General features: G+C 37.9%; 2 protein-coding genes across 12 annotated transcripts in view; one reads left to right on the forward strand and one right to left on the reverse strand.

The window, feature by feature from the left end:
* Positions 1-470: 470 nt before the first annotated feature.
* ZNF146 (zinc finger protein 146) lies at positions 471-27,525 on the reverse strand. 8 transcript variants are annotated; one of them, XM_036012885.1, is made up of 4 exons: positions 26,721-26,825; positions 14,774-15,008; positions 3,709-3,784; positions 471-3,140 (listed from the first exon to the last, which is right to left on the reverse strand). In XM_036012885.1, exon 4 carries the CDS (start codon positions 3,011-3,013, stop codon positions 2,135-2,137), a length of 879 nt encoding a protein of 292 aa, XP_035868778.1. In that variant the 5' UTR covers positions 3,014-3,140; positions 3,709-3,784; positions 14,774-15,008; positions 26,721-26,825; the 3' UTR covers positions 471-2,134. The 8 variants fall into 8 exon arrangements, with proteins under 8 accessions (XP_035868778.1, XP_028385141.1, XP_028385143.1 ...); XM_028529340.2 differs by having other exon boundaries at positions 471-3,784; positions 26,721-27,525; XM_028529342.2 differs by lacking the exon at positions 26,721-26,825 and adding an exon at positions 26,895-27,456 and having other exon boundaries at positions 471-3,784.
* ZNF565 (zinc finger protein 565) overlaps positions 27,162-27,938 on the forward strand; it is a 53,988-nt gene continuing 53,211 nt past the window's right edge. For 3 of the 4 annotated variants that reach the window (XM_036012875.1, XM_036012877.1, XM_036012879.1), the window contains exon 1: positions 27,162-27,291. The gene's annotated coding sequence lies outside the window, so the exon portion shown is untranslated. The remainder of the gene's footprint in view (positions 27,292-27,938) is intronic. The other variant, XM_036012878.1, reaches the window with a different exon arrangement.

Consider the following 27,938-nt stretch of genomic DNA (forward strand, 5'->3'; position numbering starts at 1 on the left):
CCAGACTGTAATCAATGAACTGTATCTCTATTCCTAATAAAAGCATACTCAGGCAGTGGCTCGGGGCGCTCCCCCCTTGAAGGAGTGGCCGTTCCGTTCCTATTCCTCCAAAGGACTTGGTAGTCCATGTGTATTTCTCTCATATCTGGAGCATCTGCAGCAGCCACAGATACTGTTGGCCAGTATCAACCACACCTCTACACTTCTGTAAAAGAAACAACTTGATTGGGCGGGGGGAGGGGGCGGAGGGAGGAATTCCTTTCACAATGTGTATGTATATCAAATCACCACATTGTACAATTTTAATATCTTACCATTTTATTTGTCAACTACACCTCAATAAAGCAGGGAGGAAAACCCAAAGGGGTATATGTATCAAACCACTGGGAGAGATAAAAGAGTCTTGTAAATGAGATCCAAGTGTTAGCATTTAACTCATATTGTGGACATTGGAGGGAACTTTCTTTTTTAAAATAAAACTATTAAAAACATTAATACATATCTGTTCCCATGGAAAGACAGGAAATTTGACATTTGAGAAAGTTTATCTAAAATGACAAGTTATATGAAGTCTGTGTATCCTTAATTTAACTAAAGCTTCTAAAAATTTCCTAAGCTTAAATATGTTGCAAAGGATTACAAATGTCAAAAGTTACAAATGTATGGACCAACCATATAGTGTATACCATAACATGTTAAAAAAAACAGACTTGAGTTATGCTATTATTTGTAATTTTAATAAAATAGATAATTTTATACTACATAGAGAACAAGTCCACCCACTCATCATTGATAGAATTTTAGAAATATTTTCTATAAAAAGTTTAGTATTTGGGAATAAATCCATTCAAACATGATTTCTATAGGTTATGTTCCCATCCTCAACCCATTCTTATTGAGAAAATTTAAAAATACAGAAAAGTACAAAAAATAAAACAAGATAGCCATATACCACAATTCAGAACTACCCAGTATTTTGATATATATATTTACTTGCAGTCTCTTGTTTTTAAGAGAAATGGATGTTTACATATAAAAAGCAAGTACCCATTACCAATACCCGATCCAACCCCCCACCCCCAACACTTATCCCCTTCCCTTTTCAACTCTTCACAGGAAACCACTATCAAGAGTTTGGTCTGTATCCTTCCAATCCATTTCAAAAACATTTTAAACACACACACACACACACACACACACATATATGTATCTGTTACTAATATATAGTACTGAACTTTGTGAGTCAAATTTTACTTCAAATATACAAAAATGTCATGGTATTAAGATGTGTCATTCTGCAACTTCATTTCCCCCAACATTTTTGATATCTTTCTCTGTAATACACGTAGGTAGATCTCATTTGTTACATTTTACAGATATGTATCCCATCATTCAGTACTTTGCGCTTTACTCCTCATGGGCATTTAAGTTGTTTCCAATTTATGGCTACTACAAATCAAGCCACAGTAAATTATAGCCTGGTACATATTTCCTGAGCATACAAACTCAGGAGTAGAAATGCTATGTATTCTTCAATTCATTGTAAGGAATGTTTCCCTACTCCCAAGGTCATAATCATTTTAGTATATACTTTTTCATATTCCTGTTTTGAATCCCCATGGATTTTTAACTTTGTGCATAGTTTATGGTCTACTTTTTTCCTCGGAGAACAAATTATCTCCAAATCATTTTTTCAAGTCTCATTATCTTCTCATGTCCTGATGCCATTTCTCTCCCATTCTAAATTCTAATAAATGCATAGGTATTTCCAGAATCTCTTCTGTGTGGCTAGAGCAATATCATAAAATTTCCTTTCCAATGCTTGTAACTTAATATTCTTACATTGGTGAAGATCTCCAGATCTATGCAGACAGTAATAATAAGCATGTTTCAACTTAGTGAAAATCCATCTGAAGTTTCAGCATTACCTTTGCTGCAGATTATTTTGTTGGGCACAGGATTTTTATAATACAAATGTCTTTCTCTTGAGTACAAATTCTCTGGTGTCCCATAACTTTTTAGTTTTTGTTTCCCTCATTTATGATGTTTTCCTTCAGAATGATAATTTCTTATGTGCTATGAGATATAAATTCCTGATAAATGCTTTCCAATTTTCCAAATATTCACAGGGTTTTTAATGAGCATGAATTTTCTGGTGTCTAATGTGATGTGACTTCTGGCTAAAAGCTTTCCCACATTCACTACATTGATAAGGCTTCTTACCTGTGTGAATTCTCAAATGCAGAGCAAGAGTTGAGAATTGAGAAAAGGCTTTCCCACATTCATTACATCCATAGGGCTTCTCACCTGTATGGCTTCTTGCATGCACAGTGAGAGATGAACTTTGAGAGAAGGCTTTCCCACATACATTGCATTCATAAGGCTTATCGCCTGAATGAATTCTCACATGTACAATAAGTGATGTTCGTTGAGAGAAGGCTTTTCCACATTCATTACATTCATAGGGTTTCTCTCCAGTGTGAATGTTCTGATGTTTTATGAGGTACTTCTTCTGGCCAAAAGCTGTTCCACATTCACTGCATTTAAAGGGTTTCTCTCCAATATGAATTTTCTCATGCTCAGTAAGGTTTGACTTGCCACTGAAGGTTTTCCCACACTCCTTACATACAAAGGGCTTCTCTCCTGTGTGAGTTCTCTGGTGTCTAATGAGGTTTGACTTCTGAATGAAAGCTTTCCCACAATCTTTACACTCAAAAGGCTTCTCTCCAGTGTGAATTTTCTGATGGGTAAGAAGGTTTTCCTTCTGGCTGAAGGATTTTCCACATTCATTACATTCAAAAAGCTTTTCTCCAGTATGCGTGTTCTGATGTTTAATGACATACTGCTTTTGGCTGAAGGCTTTTCCGCATTCATTACATTCAAAAGGTTTCTCTCTATTATGAAAATGCTCATGCTCAGTGAGATTTGATTTGTGGCTGAAGACTTTCCCACATACTTTACAGGCAAAGGGGTTTTCCCCACTACAAATTCTCTGCTGACTGAGGCGTGACATCTGAATGGAAGCTTTCCCACATTCACAAGGTTTCTCTCCAGTATGAATTTTTTGGTGAATGAGACTTTACTTCTGACTGAAGGTATTTCCACATTTCCTACATTTGTAGAGATTATCTGTTTATGATCTTTTAAATGTAAAGGAAGAGATAGGTTTGAGATACAACTTTATCATACCGGGTTCAAAGCTTTTTCTTCAAGTATAAATTTTCTAGAACTCAATGAAGTTTTGTTACATTCACTGGTTTTTCTCCAGTATCAATTTTCTTCTACTCAATGATGTACGTCAAGTCGCTAAAGGCTTTTTAATATTCTGTAGAAGCAAAGGGTTTCTCTCTAGCCCGATTTCTACATTTCATAAGGTGTGACACGTAAGTACAAGTTTTCCCACATCAGTAACTTCACAGGGTATGAATATTCTGGTATCAGATGGGGTTCAAACTTTTTAAACCGAAGGCATTTCCACAGATTTACACTTATTACCATAAGCAATAACCTGTGTCAGGATTTCCAAATTAACACAACTGATGATTTGTTCCTATACAACATCCCTCAAGATTAAGTCTAAATTGTGCTTCAAACTCTTCCAAAGTAAGTTGAAAAGGGTGTTGCTTTAACAGATATACAGTCTGAGATCAAGGAAGTATTTTTCCAATTTCCTTATTATATTCAATGCTTTTTTCCTTTGGTCTGTACCTCATTGAAGACAGATGTAACTTGCCTCCCAAGTCTTGCTGCCTCTCTATCTGCTCATCATCTTCTCAGGTGTCTTCTAAAATGGAGTACAAAGAATCATCATTTAAAGGAGTTAATGTATAAAGTCCTGAGAACTGTGGCTGGCACATGATAAGTGCTCAATAAATGTTAGTTGTATATTATCATCATTATTTACAAATTTCCCATTACTAGCGATAAAATTTGTTTGTGCTTTTAGAGATCAACTCTGCTAGTTGATTTCACAATATGAATAAAGGCTCATGACCAATATTTCCAACTAAATTTTGAGAAGAAAACCCTTGTTGAAAATTAACATTCATTGGTACACAAGGCCTAGATTACTTTTGAAAAGTAAACTTTACCATTTCATAATTAAGCAATGAATGTAACAATGAGTAATTAATAAATAATATAAAAAGATGACCACATAAAAGTGAGAAAATCTACCTAAGATACCTAAGGGAAAGGAATAACCAACAATTGCTTCCTCCCTAAACTCCATTAAATGACAAAAGGGAAAATGGCCCAAACTTACATGAAAAAGAAATATAATAGTATGATAGGAGACATCAATATACACAGATATTAACAAACTTTTTTTTAAAGTTGACTTTTATTTATTTTTTATGCACGTATGTATTTTTTTTAGAGAGGGAAGGGAGGGAGATAGATAGAGAGAAACATCAATGTGCAGTTGCTGGGGGTCATGGCCTGCAACCCAGGCATGTACCCTGACTGGGAATCGAATCTGCAACACTTTGGTTCGCAGCCCGCACTCAATCCACTGAGCTACGCCAGCCAGGGCTGATATTAACAAACTTTTTGATAACATAAATCAAATGGAAGATTTTCAATACAGAAGAGCTCAGGAAGTTCAAATAACATAAAGGTACCGAGGCAGAGGATGCCAAAGTCAAACAAGCTAATTTGCGCTGTAAATTATCAAAAAGACTCAGAAAATGGAGGGAAATCAAATACCTCAAAACAAAGAATAAAGGACGGTGGTTGAAAAAGTAAAACAACATACTGCATAAGGTGCAGTTGGAAAATTATACTTTGCATAAATTTAATCAGAGAAGCTCCAGACACAAGGGACACCCAGCAAATGAGAGGTCAGGAGAGAGGTGTTATACTGTAATCAATGTGATTAAATCTGTATATTAATTACATGGTGAGACCTTTAGCACAATTCTGCAGCTGAGGCAAAAAGAAAAGAAAAAAAAAAAAAAGGTTGGCAACCAAGTATATATACCTGTGACCAGAATATGTAAGGATCTTTCTCTGCACAAACTGAAAGGCCATGAAAAACCTCAGTAGGAGCCCTGGCTGGCATAGCTCAGTGGATTGAGCGTGGGCTGGGAACCACAGTGTCCCAGGTTCGATTCCCAGCCAGGGTCCATTCCTGGGTTGCAGGCCATAACCCCCAGCAACCGCACACTGATGTCTGTCTGTCTGTCTGTCTGCCTGCCTGTCTCTCTCTCCCCCTCCCTCCCTCCCCTCTCTAAAAATAAATAAATAAAATCTTAAAACAACAACAACAACCTCAGTAGGATGTCCTTCCAAGATAATCCTTTTTGCTTCTATTATTTCTTTCACCAAAATGAAGGACCTGGCCACACCTAAGTATATGAGAGTAAAGCAGTATAATCCTTCTACAAGGAGGATACTCTGGGTCTATAAGGCATTTTACTTTTGATCCACTGAAGCCTAACAGATAACTAGAAGAACCCCTGCACAAGAGTTTATCTTTTAGTGAATCGTTCTTGAATATGACCATGCAGCCAATATTCTACACATTTGAGGAGTCCTACTAACAGTAAAGATCAGCATGAAGAGAAAACAAGAAGTTCTAAGGAAGTAAAAGTAAGGCAAAGCAAATAACAGAACACTATAACCAATCATAGAAGTTATGAAAAAATATGTGTAAGTGAAACAAATATAGAATTTTATAAGCAAGAAACAGAAAAACAAGTTCCCTTAGAAATTAAGACCAAAGGGACGGGAGGAAGGTGAGGTAAGCTATATTACCATTCACCAATAACAGGGCCTTCCTACTGCAGAAAGACTATTGTTTCACTTAAGGAAACTTAGGCATGCCCAGGAACCTTGTTTGACCAATGAAAGATAAGCACAAGTAAGAAGTATTATTTCGCCATAGAAGCTTTAAAAAGACAAATTCAGATGATAAACCAAGGTAATATGTATAACACCTAACTAGATTACTGCAATAATGGTAATGAAAGGCCTAAGATAAGAGCTATCAGGAGGGAATACAAGCAGCCCAGATTGGAGGACAAAAATTCTAGGAATAGTATCTCCAAGGAAAAAATGGAGAGAGATTTCCCAATGCATTTGATAATGTGGTAACTATTTACTGAGAGGGCTTTTAACTATTCTGAGGCAAGACCCAGAGAGTCTGTGATAAATATATAGAAAACCAAGCCAACAAAGTATGGCAAAAATGAATTCCATTAAAATATAAATAAATATATATATATATATATATATATATATAAAGTATGCCCCCCACACACAAATAACTATATACACATATACTTTTGTTATACACCAAAGAATGATAGTTGTTTCACCTCTGTAAATAATTTAAGTTGTAAGCTAAGCTAGTCTCTTTTTTGACAGGCACCATTAATTTGCTTTAAGTAAACTCATAAATGACTGCCTTAAAAACTATGATTATTCACACTTGGATATGGTTTGGCAGGTACTTTCTCCAGACAGATCAAAGACAATCCTTCTTTCAAAGGGAGAAAATGACAGTACACATTGCCAAAGATAAAATTTGAGTTTTCAAAAAATTAGAATTTCTGTAAATTGGTATCCTCCACAAGGTTGGTAGCTTTCAAATTCCTGAAAGACTTTTCTAATGAGAGTGGTGGTGATGTTAACAAAATATGATGTTTGATGTTATATGATGAGATACGTGAACGTTTGAAAGATCTGCATAACTTAATTAACTGATGCATAATATTATAAGATCATGCATGGGTTAAGAGATCCATTACAAGTTTAAGACACTTCAAAGGTTTAAGACATGGATTTCACAATAAAACCTTTGATATACCTTCAAATTCCACATTGAGGCTAATCTTGAAAAAATTACCACTTGTCAAGTGTTAGTGGTGTCCCAAAAAATATCCATAAATATGAACAGGCTATTTGAACTATATCTGTATAAAGCCACAATTTAAAAAAATACTTCAACTGAAACAGGTTATAAAAGCAAAAATGAGATCCCAGCTATATATATTTTATTAAGCCAGACAATGAAGATATTTACAAATATGCAAATATACGATATCACTTTCCTCACCATTATTTTTATTTTGGAAAATTATACTTTTATAAGACATGTAATGTAAGTTGGGAACTTCTGGCCAAGATGGAGGTGTGGGTAGACACACTGTTCCTCCTTGCACAACCAAAAGGACAACAACAAATTTAAAAACAAAACACAATCAGAACTGACAGAAAATCCAACTATATGGAAGTCTGACAACCAAGGAGTTAAAGAAGAAACATTCTTCCAGACTGGTACGAAGGGCAGGGAGGCATAGAGATGGGCAGCTGGGTAGAGGCGACTCACAGCAAGGCAGTGGCTGGAGGACTGGGTGGTCCCACATTTGCATACAGACAAATTGGGAGGAACAACTGTGGGGAGAGACAGACCGCGCAACCCACAGTTCCAGCATGGGGAAATAAAGCCTGAAACCTCTGACTGAAAACATCTGTGGGGGTTGAGGCGGCAGCTGGAAAAACTTCCAGCTTCACAAGAGAACTGACTAGAGAGACGAACAGGGTCCTAAAACATACACAAACCCACCCACCTGGAAATCAGCACCCGAAGGGCCTAATTTGATTGTGGGTAGCAGGGGAAGAGACTGAAAACTAGCAGAGAGTGGAACAAGCAGCACTGTTCCCTTTCAGACCCCTCTCCCACATACAGCATCACAACGCAGGAAGGTTGGTTGCCCCACTGTGGTGAACACCTAAGGCTCCATCCGTTACTTCATTACAGGAGTGCCCAGAGAGAAAAAAACAATGGCTCAAATGAAAGAACAGATCAAAACTACAGAAAAAATACAACTAAGCGACAAAGAGATAGCCAACTTATCAGATACACAGTTCAAAACACTGGTTATCAGGATGCTCACAGAATTGGTTCAATATGGTCACATATTAGAGAAAAAAATGAAGGTTGTGCTAAGTAAAATAAAGGAAAAATGTACAGGGAACCAAGAGTGACTGGAAGGAAACCAGGACTCAAATCAGTGATCTGAGGCAGAACGAAGAAATAAACATTCAACCAAAACAAAATGAACAAACAAGAACTCAAAAAAATGAAGAGAGGCTTAGGAACTTCCAGCACATCTTTAAATGTTCCAACATCTGAATGATAGGGGTGCCAGAAGGAGAAGACGACGACCAAGAAATTGAAAACTTATTTGAAAACATAATGAAGGAGAACTTCCCCAATCTGGCAAAAGAAATAGGCTTCCAGGAAGTCCAGGAAGCTCAGAGTCCCGAAGAAGTTGGACCCAAGGAGGAACACACCAAGGCACATCATAATTACATTACCGAAGATTAAAGATAAGGAGAAAATCTTAAAAGCATCAAGAGAAAAGGAGACAGTAACCTACAAAGGAGTGCCCATAAGACTGCCAGCTGATTTCTCAAAAGAAACTTTGCAGGCAAGAAGGAGCTGGCAAGAAGTATTTGAAGTCATAAAAGGCAAGGACCTTAATCCAAGGTTACTCTATCCGCAAAGCTATCATTTAGAATGGAAGGGCAGATAAAGTGCCTCCCAGATAAGGTCAAGTTAAAGGAGTACATTGTTACCAAGCTTTTATTGGATGAAATGTTAAAGGGACTTATCTAAGAAAAAGATGATGAGCAAAAATATGAACAGTAAAATGACAACAAACTCACAAATATTAACACCTGAACCTGAAAAAACAAAAACAAAAACAAACAAAAACTACAGGAATAGAATCACAGAGATGGAGATAACAGGGAGGGTTATCAGTGGAGAAGTTGGTTGGGAAAGGTGGGGGAAAAGGTACAGAGAATAAGCAGCATAAATGGTAGACAGAAAATAGACAAGGGGAGGTTAGGAATAGTATAAGAAATGTAGAAGGCCAAGAACTTCTATGTATGACCCCTAGACATGAACTAAAGGCAAATGCGGGCAGGAAGAAGTGTGCAGGGCACAGGGGAATAAAGGGGGAAAATGGGACAACTACAATAGAATAATCAATAAAATATATATAAAAAGAAATGTAATGTAAGTTTACATGTAGTGGGCTATTTGTGGTATTTTTAAATAAATTAGTATTTTAAAAATTTTTTCAATTTTACTTTTAAATAAGGGAAATTATCACTAAATCCATATAAACCAAAGTTCTTTGGAGGGGGTCTTAAAATTTTAAGAATGTAAAGATTACTGCTAATAGTTATTGGGTTTCCTTTAGTGGTAATAACAATCTTCTAAAATTTGATAACGGCAATGGCTACACAACTCTGTAAAGTGAACATACTAAAAACAACCAGAAGACCTCCGGCCAAGATGGAGGCATAGGTAGACACTGTGCCTCCTCACCCAAACAAAATAAGGACAACAAAAATTTACAAAACACACACACACACACACACACAACCCAGTACTGACAGAAAATTGAACTGTATGACAGAGTCTGAAAATCAAGGAGTTAAAGAAGAAACACTCATCCAGACAGGTAGGAGGGCTGGAATTGGGCGGTCAGGTAGAGAGGACTCGGGGCAAAGAGGCGGTTGACAGATCCAGTGAGGCAGCAGATTGTGGAGGGGCGCAGTGCACAAGGTGGCTGGTCACTGGGCATTCCTACATTCACCCACAGATAAACCAGGCAAAACTGGGAATCGAGACAAACCTCACAACCCAGGGTTTCAGCGCAGGGAAATAAAGCCTCAAAACACCAACTGAAAACACCTGTGAAGGTTGAGGTTCTGGGAGAGACTCCCAGCCTCACAGGAGCGTTCACTGGAGAGACGCATAGGGTTCCAGAAGATACACAAACCCACCCACCTGGGAATGAGCACCAGAAGGGCCCAGTCTGCTTGGGGGCAGTGGTGGAAGTGACTGAAATCCGGCGGAAAGCAGAGCAAGCACCATTGTTCCCTCTCAGGCTCCTCCCACACATATTGTGTCACTACCCAGCCATGTGGGTTACCTTGCCTTGGTGAACACCTAAGGCTCCACCCATCACTATGTAACAGGCACATCAAGACAAAAAAAAAAAAAAAAAAAAAAAAAGGCCCAAATGAAAGAACAGATCAAAACTCCAGAACAAATACAACTAACCAATAAAGAGACAGCCAACCTATTAGATGTACAGTTCAAAACACTGGTAATTAGGATGCTCACAGAATTGGTTGAATATGGTTGCAAATTAGATGAAAAAATGAAGGCTACGCTAAGTGAAATAAAGGAAAATGTACAGGGAACCAATAGTGATGGGAAGGAAACGGGGACTCAAACCAATAGAGTGGACCAGAAGGAAGAAAGAAACAGCCAAACAGAAAAGGAAGAAACAAGAATTCAAAAAAAAAAAAAATGAGAGGCTTAGGACTTCCAGGACATTTTTAAACGTTCCAACATCCGAATTATAGGGGTACCAGAAGGAGAAGAGGAAGAGTAACAAGTGGAAAACTTATTTGAACAAATAATAAAAGAGAACTTCCCCAATCTGGCAAAGGAAATAGACTTCCAGAAGTCCAGGAAACTCAGAGAATCCCAAAGAAGTTGCACCCAAGGAGGAACACACCAAGACACATCATAATTACATTAGCCAAGACAAAAAAGGAAGGAGAGAATCCTAGAAACAGCAAGAGAAAAGGAGACAATTACCTACAAAGGAGTTCCCATCAGACTGTCAGCTGGTTTCTCAAAAGAGGCCTTACAGGAAAGAAGGGACTAGAAAGTATTCCAAGTCATGAAAGGCAAGGACCTACACCCAAGATTGCTGTATCCAGCAAGGCTTTCATTAAGAATGGAAGGGCAGATAAAGTGCTTCTCAGATAAGATCAAGTTCAAGGAGTTCATCATCACTAAGCCCTTATTATATGAAATGTTAAAGAGACTTATCTAAGAAAAAGATTAAAAACATGTATAGAAAAAAAGAAAAAAAAAAAAAAGCCCTGGCTGGCGTAGCTCAGTGGATTGAGCGCGGGCTGTGAACCAAGTGTCGCAGGTTTGATTCCCAGTCAGGGCACATACGTGGGTTGCAGGCCATCACCCGCAGCAACCGCACATTGATGTTTCTCTCTCTCTTTCTCTACCTCCCTCCCCTCTCTAAAAATAAATAAATAAAATCTTAAAAAAAAAAAAACATGTATAGTAAAATGACAGCAAACTCACAATTATTAACAACCACACCTAAAACAAAAACAAACTAAGTAAACAACTAGAACAGGAACAGAACCAGAGAAATGAAGATCACATGGAGGGTTAGCAACAGGGGAATGAGAGGGGGAAAAGGTACAGAGAATAAGTAGCATAGATGGTAGGTAGAAAATAGACAGGGGAAGGGTAAGAATAGTATGGAAAATGTAGAAGCTAAAGAACTTGTAAGTATGACACATGGACATGAACTAAAGGGGGGGAATGTGGGTGGGAGAGGGTGTACAGGGTAAAAGAGAATGAATGGGGGAAATGGGACAACTGTAATAGCATAATCAATAAACTATATTTAAAAAAATAAAAATAAAAACAACTGAATTATATACTCTAAAAGATAGATCTTATGTTATATGTATTCATAAAGCTGTTATTTAAAAAAAATTAAGAATGTAAAGAGACCAAAAAGTATGAAAACTACTGCTCCAAATATTTCTCATTATTCATTCAACAAATACCTTCTTCTCTCCTTAATAGGTGCTGGAACAGTTCTAAGCTCTAGGAATAAACAGTATTGAACAAAACTGACAAAATTCTCTGCCCTTATTAAGTTTACATTCTATTTTGACCCAGTGATTCTACTGCTGGGATTATATCCTAATAATTCTGAAACACCTATTCAAAGGAACCCATGCATATCAATATTCATAGCAGCTTTATTTACAATAGCCAAGTGCTACAAACAGTCTAAGTGCCCATCAGTAAATGAGTGGATCAAAAAACTTGTGTATTTATACTGGAATACTATGCTGCAAAAAGAAGCTCCTACCTTTCACAACAGTATGGATGGAACTATAGAGTATTATTATGCTAAGTGAAATAAGCCAGGCAGTGAAAGACAAATACGGTATGATCTCATCTATAAGTGCAACCTAGAACAAAACAAACAAACAAGCAAAATAGAATCTGAGGCATGGAAACAAGGAACACACTGACAGTGACCAAAGTGACAGCGGAAAGGATAATGGGGAAAAAGGGGTCTAGCCAAGCAAAATGAATAGAGGACCCATGGGCATGGACAATGGGGTAAGGATTTACTGTGGAAGTGGACATGGGAGGGGCAGTGGAGAGCAACAGGGAAAAATTGGGACAACTGTAACAGAACAATCATAAAAAAGAAACAATATTGAGTAAAAGTTTACAGTGCATACAAAAGTAGTTCACAAACTAAGAGCTTTTAAATGTAAAAGACTGATGAAGCTCTCGACCATGACACTTCAGGATGGCAAATAAAGATGAGTAAGTTGTTTAACAAAAAATTAGTTGACGTAATGTGAACAAATTTAAAGGAGATGGTTTGTTAAAAAATTGTAACTGCTATAAAAACTTTTTCAGAAGGGGTAAAGAATTTCAATTTTAGATAAAGTAGCCTCTAAGAAGGCAAGGTTCAAGATATGAAGGAAAAGAAGGATCTTTACAACTAAGCAGAAATGCATTTCTGCATTCTATGCAGAAAGTAAACAAGCTCACAGGACCTGAGGAAGAGCCCACCAAGCATATTAAATATGTAATAAATGAGAGTCACATTTATGCACATCATGCTCCTCATGTACTTCTACCTCCTATTCCATTTTTGAATCTATAAAACCTCCTGGAAGCATCTTTCCCTGAACTTAAATCACAGTCAGATTCACTTTTTCTGAAGTAAGTGTTTCATATGAAGTATTTTTAAACCCAAATTTCTATGTAGTTATGTCTTAATATCTTAACTATATAGCTTGAGATGCTGGATTGCATTAATGGTTCTACTCTTTTTTTTTTTTGAATGGCTGACAGTAAATATTTGTTAAATACTGGGAGCAATATTAAGGGGGAATGGAGAAAAGAAGGAGAACAGTTTATATTTTAAAAATGAAAAAGGCAGCCCTGGATGGTGTGGCTCAGTGGATTGAGCACAGGCCTGCAAAGCAAAGGGTCGGTGGTTTGATTCCCAATCAGGGCACATGCCTGGGTTACAGGACAGATCCCCAGTAGGGGGAACATTAGAGGCAACCACACATTAATGTTTCTCTTCCTCTCTCCTTCCCTTCCCCTCTCTCTAAAAATAAACAAATAAAACATTTAAATAAAAAGACAACCAAATTCAAAATTTAAACCTTGAGTGGATTCTGGCACTTAAAAAATGCTATATGAGGTATTTGGGAAGTGACTAAAGAAATGTGGACCCCTCTGATACATGGTAACTCATTCTCTTTTGGTTAAAATTTTAGAGTCATTGATCTATCAGCCAACCCTGTCAGCTATTACTTTAATGTATCTTAAGAATCTAACTACTTGCCACTAGCTCAAGTACAACTATTTTCTTACCTAGATTACTGTAATAGTCTCCAATTACTCTCCTAGCTTTGCCCCCAGCAACCTCACAAAATTTTCTATACAGCAGCCAAAACATAATTCTGACCTTATCACTCTTCTGCTCAAAACCCTTTGATGGTCTCCCAAATCATTTAGAACTAAGGCCAAAGTCTATGATATAGAATCTCTCCACTACCCCCGCCCTCCCTGCCAAAACAAAACTATATACACAATACATACCACCATTTATATAAAAAGGAAAACTAAAGGCTCATATAAATTCCTATTTGCAGCACAGATACATAATATATGCTGGGTTATTTTTTTAAAGATTTTATTTATTTTAGAGAGATGGGGAAGGGAGGGAGAAAGAAAGGGAGTGAAACATCAATATGCAGTTGCCTCTAGCACACCCCATACTGGGGATATGGCCTGCAACCCAGGCATATGCCCTGACTGGGAATCAAACCAGCAATGGTTTGGTTCACAGGCCTGCACTCAATCCACTGAACTACACCAGCCAGGATATGCTGGGTTATTCATAGACTACCTCAAAAACATGTGAAACTCTTCAAAGTATCTGCATCTTTGAAAAAGTATAGTACCAAGACTCAGAGATTAGAAGGGACTTTTTCATTTTATACCTTAATGTCCAAAAATTTCTTACAAGTTCATGTATTATATTAAAAAATACAGACTCATACATTCATATTCTCACACACACAACAAAAAGGCAGAAATGATTTCTAAGGCAACAACTTTTGAAAGAAGTACATGGGGGCAGCAGGGAGGGGGTCAATTTGTTGATGTATAATGGAGGAGGTGGATGAGACCATAGGAAGTAAGATCACAGAGATAAAATTTAAATCTGAAGCATTTAACCACTGAGAGAATGAGAAAGAGTAGCAATAAATAAATAAATAAAGACTCTAAATGTCAGACAGTATGTAAAGACTCAAAACCTATAAAAGACAATTCATGAGGGAAGAAATCAATACACACTGAGAGATATGAGACTATGAGACTGAAGGTATCAATGAAAGAGAGAACAATCACACAGAGGCAGTATAAATGAAGTACAAAGTGTGGACATTCCAATTAACGATAATGGGGGAACTTGGTCCTTTAGACTCTAATTAGAGAGGTAGAATACTGGAACAGAAAAAATAGGGACTGAAAATGTCATTCAAGTATCTAAAGAACTCATATCAAGTGATACTCCAAGCCTAGGGCCTGTAAGAAAACATACTTAAAAGCATTTCAGGTGTCAATGCTGGCTGGCTGTCATTCACTTACCTGGAAAAATTTCCTTTTCACTCCTTTCTCCACCATCCAGTTTGTCTTTTTGCTCCAACAGAGGTTCACGTTCAGCTTGGTCAGCTTATAACCTGCTAATGGGGAAATGACATACCACTAGAATATTAATGCTGGACCAAAATACCATTCTAGAACTCAGTCTGAGCCCTAAGGCCTCAGGGCTTTCTGAAGGATGAGGAAGGTGCAATTTCCAGGGATGCACAAGAATGGGGACCTGTGAAAAAGAACAAAGTAATGATCTTTTATCTTACAATTAAAGTACAATTACAGGAACAAAGGAACTAAGATGATTTGAATCTTAAATTTCAAAGCCATATCCATTTAATCCATTTAAGCCTCCACACATTCTGAAATGGGGGGGGGGACCTACTTTCAGATTTTTACTTACATAGGAAAGATGTTCATACCTTACCTAACTAGGTACTACCCCTTCTCTAGTACCCCACCCCTGTGTGGATTTTAACTTTGGCCCTTATTCCTGGATGAATTCAACACTCTTATCTATGCCTATCAGAACTAAGCCACAAATATACAATGCACAGTAAGTTGTTTTGACAGTATTCAGGAATTAAAAAACTCAAAACATTTTCCTGGAATCTTAATATTTACTTTGTTTGCATTATTGAGTAAAACTACATATTAGAAATGTCCTATAAATATGTTCATTCAAAAAACATTTTTAAGATTATAGAAACTGACAAAATCTGAATGTGGAATGGATAGTAACGTATCCATGTTAAATTTTCTGAGTTTGAAAAAGAAATGTCTTTGTTCTTAAAAAAGTTCATGTTAAAGTATTTATAAAGGGAGCATGTATGCACCTTAGTCTCAAATGCTTCAGAAAAAAAGTACACACATATTTAGAGACAGAAAAAATAAAGTGAAAAGACAAAATGTAAACGATCAGTGAATTTGGGTAAAGGATTTATAGGACTTCTCTGCACTACTCTAATTTTTCTATAATGTTAAAATCATACTTAAAAAGCAAAATTCTAAAAAACCTAACTTAATGCTTACAAACACACTATCTACACCACAGGTAGCAAACACAAGGCCCGAATCCAGCCATCTACCTTGTTTTATCCGGCCCAGCACCTTGTTTCTTCCCGGCAGCAGTGCTGAGCTCTCGCTTAACTGTTAAGGAGTAGTTACATTTATACAGTCCTAAAATTACATTTGGCCCTTTGAAGACAACCACGAGGCTGATGTGGCCCCTAGTGAAAATGAGTCTGACACCCCTGATTTACACTGTTTGTTGAAAAGGCTTGGTCACTATTTTGTACTGGGATATGGCAGAGATCGATGGCTAGGAGTCTTATTTAAAAAGTAATGTACACAGACAGGAACATGAGGTGAGTTGGCTGAAGACCAATTGTAAGAGGATCAAGTTTGATATTCTGGAAATTCAGTGTCAGGTTTCTAAGAAACATACAAGCAGATATATCATTTGTCAATTATATGTGCAGAGGAGGAGCTCAGAATAGGCATAGAATCATAATGGGAATTTGTTGGGTGTCAGAATATCACTGCCGCTGAAGACACAGATGAAATGTTACTATGACTACTTACAGAGAATATATACATTATGTGAAAAAGATGGTCAAGGACAGAGACTCCTAAGAACACCAACAATCAAGGGAGCAAGAAAAAGTTTGACAGAAACACTGTGGCTCCTTGGTTTTGAGTCTTTCAAATACTTCTTGAAAACCATTCAAACTTCAAGAATAAACAGGAAGGAATAATACCAACCAGCCAATCCATAAACTACCTCTTTAGTGAAACTAGTAGAATATATGTTAACTATAAATTATATGTAAGTGTACCACAAAACACCCAAAATAACAGGTGCTACAGGAACCACAATAGTGTGGTAGGTGCAGCAAGAATGGCTAGAAAGCCCTGGCTGGTGCAGCTCAGTGGACTGAGTACCTGCCTGCAAAACAAAGGGTCACCAGTTCAATTCCCAGTCAGGGTACATGCCTAGGTTTCATGTCAGGTCCCCAGTAGGGAGCAAACAAGGGGCAAACACATGTTTTTGTTTCTCTCCCTCTCCTTTCCCCTCTCTAAAAATAAATAAAGTCTTTAAAAAAATGGCCAGAAAATGATGAAAAGTCCTGAACAGTTAACAGTTCTCAGAAATAACTGACAAATACTCATTCTCAGAATGAGGCATTCACCCTGGGTGACTACTTGCAGCCAACTTCCAGTAACAAAACTAGGGACAAAATTACCACCCAAATTCCACGTACTGGGCTGGCCAAAAAGTCCACATGGTTCTTCCTGTAAAATAAAAGACACATTTTTCATTTTTACCAATAACTTTATTTGGATATTTTGAGTATGTCAGCTATTTCCTGCATGTTTTAACATTAATTGTTCTCAATGTCTTGATTTGATCACTATCAACTTCAACTGGTCTACCCGATCGTGGAGCATTGTCCTGCAAGAAATCTCTACCACGACACTGCAAATCACTTCTGACATGTTCAATCTGTCACAGCACCTTCTCTATACACCGCACCAACCTTTTTGTGTTTCAGCTGGGTTTTTACCTTCTCGAATAAAGCATAACATGTCAAAAATGTTGTGTATTTTCTTCCATCTTCAATATTAAAATGGCTACACAAAAATTCACCAATTTTGATGTTTTTTTTTTAATGCACACTGATAGTACAGCTGTCACAACACAATCTAACAAAATTGTTTAAAATGAAATGAAAGACAACTAAGCACTACTAGAATCATCTTACAGAAAAAAACAAATGAACTTTTTGGCCAATCTCTGCCAAAGACAGGCTCAAATAGGAGACCTGAACAAGAAGTTACAAAGAAGCCTAGAAAGTACTGGAAATGCTGAGAGAGACTCTAAGGACTTCCAAGTTCAAAAATCTGCAGATGATATTCCCTTATATTTGAGTAGGCCTCACCCTAAGAGGTAATTGATAAAAGCAAAAACTAGATTAAACAGAAAAGAATTGAAGAGGGAAGCAAAAAGTAGACTTAAAAAATATAGTAAGTCCTTACTCAACATCATCAATAGGTTCTGCAACTTAAAGCAAAATAATGTGTAATGAAACCAATTTTACCAGTGGCTAGTCAATATAAACAAGAGTTCAGTTCCTATGGAATCTTATCAACATGTTAACAAAAAAAATAAATAAAAATAAAGGAAACGACATTACTCCAGGACCTACTGTACTTAGGAGCAGGGCAACCCCAGATTTAGCAGCTTCTAAATACATCACTCTAAAAGCCAAGTTGTACACAGAATTATAGGAAACAGAGATAGAGAAGTGGGCCTCAACCAGGTCAGGGTCACTGAGCAAGAGAAGATGCACAAGCTCCTTGCTTTAAAAACTAGAAGGCCCTAGCTGGGTGGTTCAGTTGGTTGGAGCATCCTCATGTGCACCAAAAGGTTGCAGGTTCAATTCCTGGTGAGGGCACACACCTGGGTTACCGGTTTGATCCCTGGACATGGCTTGTGGGAAGCAGCCAATCAATGCTTCTCACATTGATACCTGTCTGTCAGTCTCTCCAAAACCAACAAACATATCCTCGGTTGAGTATTAAAAATAAATAAAACTTCCGGCAAGATGGAGGCATAGGTGGAGGCACCGTACCTCCATGCACAACCAAGATTAGAACAACAACAATTTAGAGGCAGAATAACACTCAGAACTGACAAAGAATTTATCTGAATGGAAGTCAGACAGCCAAGAAGTTGAAGTAGACCCGTTCATCCAGACCAGTAAGAGGGGTGGAGACGAGCATGCAGGTCACAGCACGCAGAGCTCAGGGAGAGCTGGGCGCCTAAGCCAACCAGGAGTGAGTAAGCCATCTGGTGCGCGCAGCGGGTGGACCCTGAGCACGCAAGTGGCAACTGGCAGACCCAGTGAGGCTGCGATTGTGGAGCAGGGCAGAGCGCGCAGCCAAGGATTCCAGGAAAGGGACTGAGATCCCAGGAGAGTCGGGCTGCCGCCATTGTTCCCTCTTGCCCCCGCCCCCACATACAACGTCACAACCTAGCGACTGGGGTGCCCAGCCCTGGTGAACACCTAAGGCTCCGCCCCTCACCGTAACAAGAGCGACCGGATCGGAAAAAAAAAGAGAGAGCGACGGCTCAAATAGAAAAACAAATCAGTGCCCCAGAACTCATCCTTCTGAGCGACCAAGAAATAGCTAACCTATCGGATGCACAGTTCAAAACACTGGTGATCAGGAAGCTCACAGAATTGATTGATTTTGGGCGCAAATTAGATGAAAAAATGCAGGTTACCATAAAAGAGATGAAGGAAGATGCACGGAGAACCAACAGTGATGAGAAGGAAACTGGGACTCAAAACAACAGAGTGGACCAGAAGGAATAAAAAAGAACCCAAACAGGAAATAATGAAGAAATAAGAATTCAAAAAAAAAAAAAAACAAAAAACAAAAACGAGGAGAAGTTTAGGAACCTCCAGGACATCTTTAAACGTTCCAACATCTGAATTATAGGGGTACCAGATGGGGAAGAGGTAGAGCAACAGATTGAAAACGTATTTGAACAAAGGAGAACTTCCCCATTCTGGCAAAGGAAATAGACTTCCAGCCAATACAGGAAGCTCAGAGAGCCCCAAAGAAGTTGGACCCAAGAAGAAACACACCAAGGCACGTCATAATTACATTAGCCAAGGTAAAAACGAAGGAGAGAATCCTAGAAGCAGCAAGAGATAAGGGGACAGTCACCTACAAAGGAGTTCCCATCAGACTGTCAGCTGATTTCTCAAAAGGGACCTTACAGGCAAGAAGGGGCTGGAAAGAAATATTCCAAGTCATGAAAGACAAGGACCTATATCCCAGATTACTCTATCCAGCAAAGCTCTCACATTTAGAATGGAAGGGCAGATAAAGTGCTTCTCAGATAAGGTCAAGTGAAAAGAGTTCACCATCACCAAGCCCTTATTTTATGAAATGTTAAAGGGACTCATCTAAGAAAAGAAGATAAAGAAAAAACATGTATAGTAAAAGGACAACAAACTCACAACTATTAACAACCACACCTAAAGCAAAACCAAAAGAAACTAAGCAATCAACTAGAACAGGAACAGAACCACAGAAATGGAGATCACATGGAGGGTTAGCAACAGGGCAGTGGGAGGAGGAGAGAGGGGGAAAAGGTACAGAGAATAAGTAGCATAGATTGTAGGTTGAAAATAGATAGGGAGAGGGTAAGGATAGTATGGGAAATGTAGAAGCTAAAGAACTTAAAGTATGACACATGGACATGAACTAAAGGGGGGAATGTGGGTGGGAGAGGGTGTACAGGGTGGAGGGGAGTGAAGGGGGGAAAATGGGACAACTGTAATAGCATAATCAATAAAATATATTTAATAAATAAATAAATAGCCCTGGCTAGTGTAGCTCAGTGGATTGAGCACGGGCCTGTGAACCAAAGGGTTGTGATTCAATTCCTAGTCAGGGCACATGCCTAGGTCACGGGCCTGGTCCCCAGCAGGGGGAGCGTGAGAGGCAACCACACACTGATGTTTCTCTCTCCTTCCCTTCCCCTCTAATAATAAATAAAATCTTTAAAAATAAGTAAATAAATAAATAAATAAAAACTAGAAGAGGCACAAGAGCTTTAAACCATAGAAAGATACTATGCCTCCATTTTCCTGGTACTCATCTAGGAAAATCTATCTGATACAAACATGAGTATCACAAAATAATTTGCGTCCATAAAAGGATACTATAGTACTAAACAGTGAAAATAAACAGCATAATTTCCCAACAATTAAATAAACTCATCTGAAAAATATTGACCAAAAGGTAAAAATATAAAATACAACATAACAAAATGAGCTTTTAAAAAAAGACAAAAACTTTTAAGAAACAAGCAAAGCTATAAAAAGCACACAAAAGACAAACAGAGGAACTGCATTTAAAAAAAGGAAGATGGAAAGGAAAGAAAACAGAATAGAAATGGACATCTTACTAGGCATTTGATTTTTGTTCTGATTTTTTTTTTAAGATTGCAGTATCACAGTATGGAGGGATTTTTGTTTCCTTAACATGATCTTTCCTGGTTGTTGTATCTTAGACACAGCAGTAGCCTCAGCCTTATTAAACTTTTTGTTTCTACTCACATCCCTAGAGACCCAGGCAGCATGAGTAATCTTTATAGATAATTATAATCTATCAGAACCACAAAAGCCATATTCTTATTTAATGCAAAAACATTGGAGGCATCTGTATAAAATTCTGAATGATAGGATGCCTATATATCAATTATTTAATATAAACAGTTCAGTAAATTAAGCAGAGAATAAAACTAATTTATAGATAACAAGCTTCTCATATATGACTCCATCGATAATATCAACATAAAAGATAAAGTACCTAGAAACAAATTTAGTAAATGGTATCTAAAACCTATATAAATAAAATAGGAGTATTTAACATCAAAAAGATCTAATGTTCCCTTCCACTAAATAATTTTATAAGTTTAATGAAATACCAATAAAAATAACTCCCCCCCCCAGAACAACAAGCTGATTCTAAAGTTTACATTAAAAAAAAAAAAAAAAAAAAACAAGTAGAATAGCTAGGAAACTCTGCAAAGGACAAGCAGTAAGAGGCTAGTTACCACAGATAATAAAACAAAAGTATAAAACCTCAAAAATAAAGACATAAATATTGGGCCCTGACCAGGTTCCTCAGTTGACTAGAGCATTGACCTGTGCACGAAAGGTTGAGGGTTTAATTTCCAGTCAAGGCACATACCTAGGTTGCAGCTTCGATCCCCTGTTGGGGCAGGTACAAGAGGCAACTTTTCAATGTCTCTCTCCCCCCCTTCTCTCTCTAAAATCAATAAACTTATCCTTAGGTGAGGATTTCTTAAAAATAAAGACATAAATATTGGTACACAAATATAGCCTGGAAGATGGAGGATATGAAGTCTAGAAATAAACTAAATACACATAGAATTTAATATATGATCAAAATGTAGTCTTAAAATAATTAACATCTTAAATAAACGGTGTTGGAAGAAGTGGGTAGCCAATTAGAAAAAGATAAATCTGGATACACACCTAATACTATATACGAGGATAAACTCTAAATGAATTAAAAATATGAATATGAAAACGAAACCCTATAAAAATTACAGCCTTGTAAGGATTTGAAAGTACAGCTGAATTTGGAATAGGAAAGGCATTCCATGACCATAAATGAAAAAACTAACAAATCTAACCATATAAAAATAAAACTTACAGATTCTGTACTGTTAAGAGATGACCACCAAACAGTATCAAAACACAAATTTACAACTTGAAAAACAATTGCAACTCATTTCACAAAGACCTAAACTTTTTAATGTAATTTAACAGGTCTTAGAAGGAAAAGGAACCCCCAAGGAAAAATGAGAAATGAGATATGAACAAACAGTTCTCAGATAAAAACATGTGACCCTCAAACACATAGAAGATGTTCAACCTCACTCATAATGAGGAATATAAATTAAACCTAGAATGGCCCTGGCTGGCGTAGCTCAGTGGATTGAGCACGGGCTGGGAACCAAAGTGTCCCAGGTTCGATTCCCAGCCAGGGTACATGTCTGGGTTGCAGGCTATAACCCCCAGCAACCGCACATTGATGTTTCTCTCTCTCTATCTCTCTATCTCCCTCCCTTCCCTCTCTAAAAATAAAAAAAAAAGAAATATATTTAAAAAAAAAAAAACCTAGAATGAGATACCAATTTTTATTTATGCCTTTGCCTCTCCCCCCAAAATCAACTATTCAATACTATATTCTGATGGTAAAGTTGTGAGAAAACAGGTGCCCTTGTACTCTAAGTGCTAATGGGAGTATTAAATACTTAGTAACAAGGGCAACTCCACTTGTACCAATCTACTTTAGAGATACCTCTGCATTAAGGACAAAATGACACAGATAAAAAAGAAATTACTCAGTATTGCAGCTACTAACAGCAAAAGATTGGAAATAACCCAAGTATCCAACAATAGAATGAAATTACGGTACATGCACACAGTAACATTTATTCAGCAGTTACAAAAAAAAAAAAAAAAAAAAGATGACGACTAAGAAAGGAGATCTCCAGGACAAACTGTTCAGTGAAGAAAGTCAGCAAGGGATGTATATAGTATGCTACCTTAATGTAAGGAGGGTGGGGTAAATGAGAGAAAAAGAAATATACACCAGTGGCCCAACAAACAAAAAACCCACTTGATAAACAAGTAAAAATACTTGAAGAATGTGATAGGGAAGGGGAGCAGAATGAGACAAGAAATCTCTGAATATATTTTGGTAAGTCAGAAATGCATTACTTTTCTAAATAATCAAATTAATTTTCTAAAAAGCAGTCCTTGAACTTGAAAACAAATAGAAACAAATGAACCCAACTGTTAACTTGGTATGTTAACAATTATGTTAACTTGGTAACATAATTCCTCAAAGAAAGGATTTATCTCAAATGACTTAAGAACAGAGAACTTGACTACACATCTTTAGTACTATGCTGTCTAACCACAAAAATAGGTACAGTGAAGTTTCTCATATAATACAGTGTTTATATTTACTATTAATATCAGTGGTATTTTAAAAACTTTTTTATGTTGCAGGACAAAGCTAAGAAAATTAAGTACTTAACTTGTTTCAGAATTTTTACTATAAAACACAGCTATAGCTAGGTGCTTTTTAGGTAAAAATACTGTACTATTTATACTGAATTAGAAATACTAGTATGAACTCGTGATTTTTAAAAATCAACTTCCTAGCTGTCACTGAAATGGCCTTGAAATAATGTTACCCCTGCAGCAATGAAAACATCCAGTACCCAGTCTTGCTCTTAATACAATTCTGCAGTAAAAGAAACCAGAGCTCCTTGGAGACAGGGCCATTTCCTTGTCTGGGAGGGAAAGTACAACGTGGGCCTAGAGTGTAAGAAAGCTCTCAAAGTTAAATGATGGCACGTCAAAATGAAACAAGTCCACTTGAAAGACAGTCCCTGAGCTAAAAATGTAATGAATAAGTGTTGCAAAGAACACTAGCTGCAGTTACCAGAACTCAACTTTAAAATGAAGCTTAAAGAAGAAAAAGGCAGGAAAACTTGGAAACAATTTGAGGTGGCAAATAAATATCAAAGGAATGAAAAAATAGAAAGTTATCACTTTGTAACCCTTTGGCTATCAACTAGCCAAGAATTATTTATTGGTATTAAAACGATCCATTCAATGATTAGTGGGGAATGGACATTTGTATGGTACCAAAGTAAAACCATACACATTACACTTTTGTCACAAAAGGAAAAATACAATTAACAGTGGCCAAGTCACGCAGTATGTTTCTACTGATATTATGCAATTTGAAGATCATCTTACAAAGGTCACAATTGAGATTTTTTAAAAATATCATCAGAGGTTCTGAATTAGAACCATAATAAAGTAACCATCATAGAAATCAAAGAACTTGATGAAGGCAGTGGTGATGAGTTTCTAAGATGAATGTAACAAATACAGAAAGCTAACTTCCTCATTCCAGTTGTAAAAAGAAATGTCCCCCACCCAAAAGTATTTAAAAATGGAAAGAGCCTCTTTCAGAAACCTCTAACAGAAACAGTAAGAATGGCTGTACTATTTCTGAGAAAGTATTATTTTGTAGATAGTAATAACAGTACTAACATTTATCCGTACTTGCTACATACCAGGCACTATTCTACAGAATTTAGAACTCCATGATCTGTACAACCACCCTGTAAATCAAGCATTTTCTCTATATTACTAGATAAAAAACTGAGGCACAAGGTTTAAGTGACTGCCTAAGGTCACCGAAGTACAAGGTGACAAAGGAGTTAACAGAAGCAGTCTTCCTCCAGGGCCTATCTCCTCCTTTAAAAAAAAAAAACAAAAAAAAACACTACTGAATATATACTAAGTTCAGAATAGTTAAAAAAACAAACATAAAAAGGTATTTGCTTTTGCCCTACCTATCCCTGTACCACTACCCTTAACAAAGATAGCCACTTTTCTTATTTCTCCCTTTTCTTACTCCAAATGAAGTATATCATACATTCTGCATTCTTGCTTTTTTATTTTTTTATGGAGTTACTTCAAGTGTCAGTACATAAAAAGCTTCCTTTTCATTCTTTTGCATAGTTGCATATTATTGTTATATAGATGTACTATAATTTTATCCAAGCAGTCTCTGAATGATGGCCAAGAATTGTTTCTATTTTTTTCTTATTCCTAACACTAATCCAACCAGCAACTTTGTACCTGTGTTATTCCATGCAAATGCAGGTACACTTGTAGGATTAATTTCCAGGTATGAAATAGCTCCAAAAACAAACAAACAACAAAAAAAAACCCCACTAACTTGTAGTTATACAGATATTGCCAAACTGCCATTCCTAGGCCAGCTTCATGCTAATACTATGTTAATTTCCAAGGATTTATATTTTCAAATGTCACCAGTGGCTCCCACTTCCATGCACACAACTGCTTTCTTTTCTCAGTTTTACTTGCCATTCTAGCTTGTCTATTTTTCCATCTGAAGTGCTGAATCAGTTTATCTAATTCCAAAGGGAGAAAAACTGTATTTTTATCAAAACACATTAAGTTAATAAATTTACTCAAGTTTGCACACACTTCTTTACATCTTCCTACTGAAAAACATGGTGTATCTATTTGTTCACATCTTATGTTAACACTGTCCCTTAGTACTTTAAAGTTATTTTCTATTAGTTTTGCCAATTTGTTTATTCCTCAATATTTATTGCTCTTGTAAATACTAGTTTTCTTCTATTATGTTTTCTTACTTCTGTTGTTTGTCTATTCAAATTTGGAGTCTATGGCCACACCACCCTGAGAGCGTCGGATCTCGTCTAAATTTGAAACACAAGAACTTTACATAACTTTAACAACATAATTATTAAATTATGTGAAGGATAACTGTGGTTGGATTCCTTGCAAAAAGCACCTTTGCAGACATGAATTTTTTTCATTACTTCACAAAATCCACACAAACTGAGAATACCTCTATTCATCCAGAATCTAGTCCAGACTCTTAAATAAAGATGGCAACAGAAAGAACAAAAGTTAACGCTGGACTCCCTAAATTCTGGGCTTGCTGCGCTGTATGACACTGCTTCTCAAAGTGTAAGGCTGATAATTAGTCTAGGACTTAGCAGCCCTATTTAAGTAACCCAAAAGATCAGGGGATCTGAAATCGTCTGAGGCAGGCTCTCTCAAACAAAAATTGAGCCCTGGCTTAGGTGGCTCAGTGGATTGAGCGCCAGCCTATGAACCAAAGGGTCCTGGGTTCATTTCCAGTCAGGGCACGTGCCACAGTTGCGAGCAGCGTCCCCAGTAAGCGGCCTGCGAGACGCAACCACACATTAATGTCTCTCGTTTCTCCCTCCCTTCCTACCCCCCCAAAAAATTTTTTTAAAACTCCTTTTAAACATTCATGGTTTTTAAAAAGAGAAAGAAATCATGGTGATTTACATTCTATCGCAATTAAAAAGGTGCTTTTATATAAAAATCCATTTAAAAATTATTTACAATTTACCTACCCCCCTTCAAATCTTCATGTGAACTTGATACTCCAGGAAGATGGCACCGTCATCGGCACTTTCGACAAGGGAAGTGCGTCTCAAATGTAATTTACCTCAATGCTGGTCTCCTATAGCTCCCTCTCAACTACAGCCATACACAATACTGCACTCAGTTTCTCACTCAATAACTTCAAACATGGGTAAAAGTGAAAATCACACATGCTCGAACCCTCTTTAAAGGCCGCCAATTCGACCCCACATGTAGGCCAGAAGCTCTTAAACCCACTCCCCCCGCCCCCGAGCCGCATCCCAAAAGATCTGGAATTCTCCCTTCTACCTCCCGAACCCAACCGGACCAAGACATCCACATCCCACCTCCAACTTTCGCGCCACGTGGACCCACGGACCGACTGACCAGCAGACAAAGACCAAAATGTCCACTCGGTGCGCTGCGCCTGCGCATTCGGAGGGCTACTGAGCAATCCCACAAGTCTCCGCGACTCAGCACGCAAAGTCCACACGGCCTAGTCCACGGTGGTGTCTGATTACCTACTATCAGCAGCACTGCAGTTTTTCTGGCCTTGGACTACATTTCCCTTATGGCTTTGCTAGTCGACACTGTCTCTCCTACGCGAACTTGACTGCCTCTTCCTGAGATTGTGGCGCTTTCGGGATGAGTAGTCCTGCCTTGGAGGAAGTTCCGATCAGGCCTGGAGAGGTTTGGAGTGGGGACTCCCTCTTTGAAGAATCCCGAAAACGGCGTCAAACGAACCAAGCTCAAATTCTGAAATACGAGGACGCCATCTTGTCCTCGCCTCTCGTCTGGCTGGTCGGAATCTGAACTACGTTTCCCAGAGTCAACAGGGGCACGACGTTACATTTCTCCTAGTGGTGGCGAGATTGCTGTCTCCGCGAGGACCCGGACGGGACTAAGGGGAGGAACAAGGTGAGGGGTCTGGAAATCTCAAGCGGGAATGGGTCGTCCAGAGTTTCGGGTCTGCTTGCTGTAGAGGGCTGTAGAGGGCAGAGGATGCCGACTTTGAGTGGATCTTTATGGCTGTCGTTGGGTGCCTGTGAGTGTGCGATTGTGATCTCCTGTTTCCAGGGTGTGTGTCTGGTTGGGTTTTTTTGTAACCACGTGTGATACTGTGTTGGATTGGGGGGAGGGGGAGAGTCTTGTGTCTGGGGGTAATACTGCCTGTGTCCCTGTTGTGTACGTATGACCACACCCCTTGTCCTTGGAGTTGTGAGTATAGTGGTAACTGCGATGGGCGTGAGTATCTGGGTTATGATAACATGTTTCCGAGGTGAATGTATGGTTGCGTGGTGTTATGACCTTGTGTGGTACCATGGGCAATTGTGTCTCTGTGACGGTGTAATGACACTGCGGTATACATCCCAGTTGTATCCGTTGTGTTGTGCGGGAGTGGTACGTCTTTGCCTGTGTGAGTGTAGCTATGTGTCTCCAGAGTGAATGTTGAATTGTGACTGGTTAACATTGAGTTGGCCAGAGTAGTGTCAGTATATGTGTGTGTCCTCTAAGTAGGCATGTGATGTGTCTGTGTGGAGCATTTGTGAATGTTGGTGTAGGGA

The sequence above is a fragment of the Phyllostomus discolor genome, chromosome 12 (assembly GCF_004126475.2).
Source record: "Phyllostomus discolor isolate MPI-MPIP mPhyDis1 chromosome 12, mPhyDis1.pri.v3, whole genome shotgun sequence".
Taxonomy (NCBI): Eukaryota; Metazoa; Chordata; class Mammalia; order Chiroptera; family Phyllostomidae; genus Phyllostomus; species Phyllostomus discolor.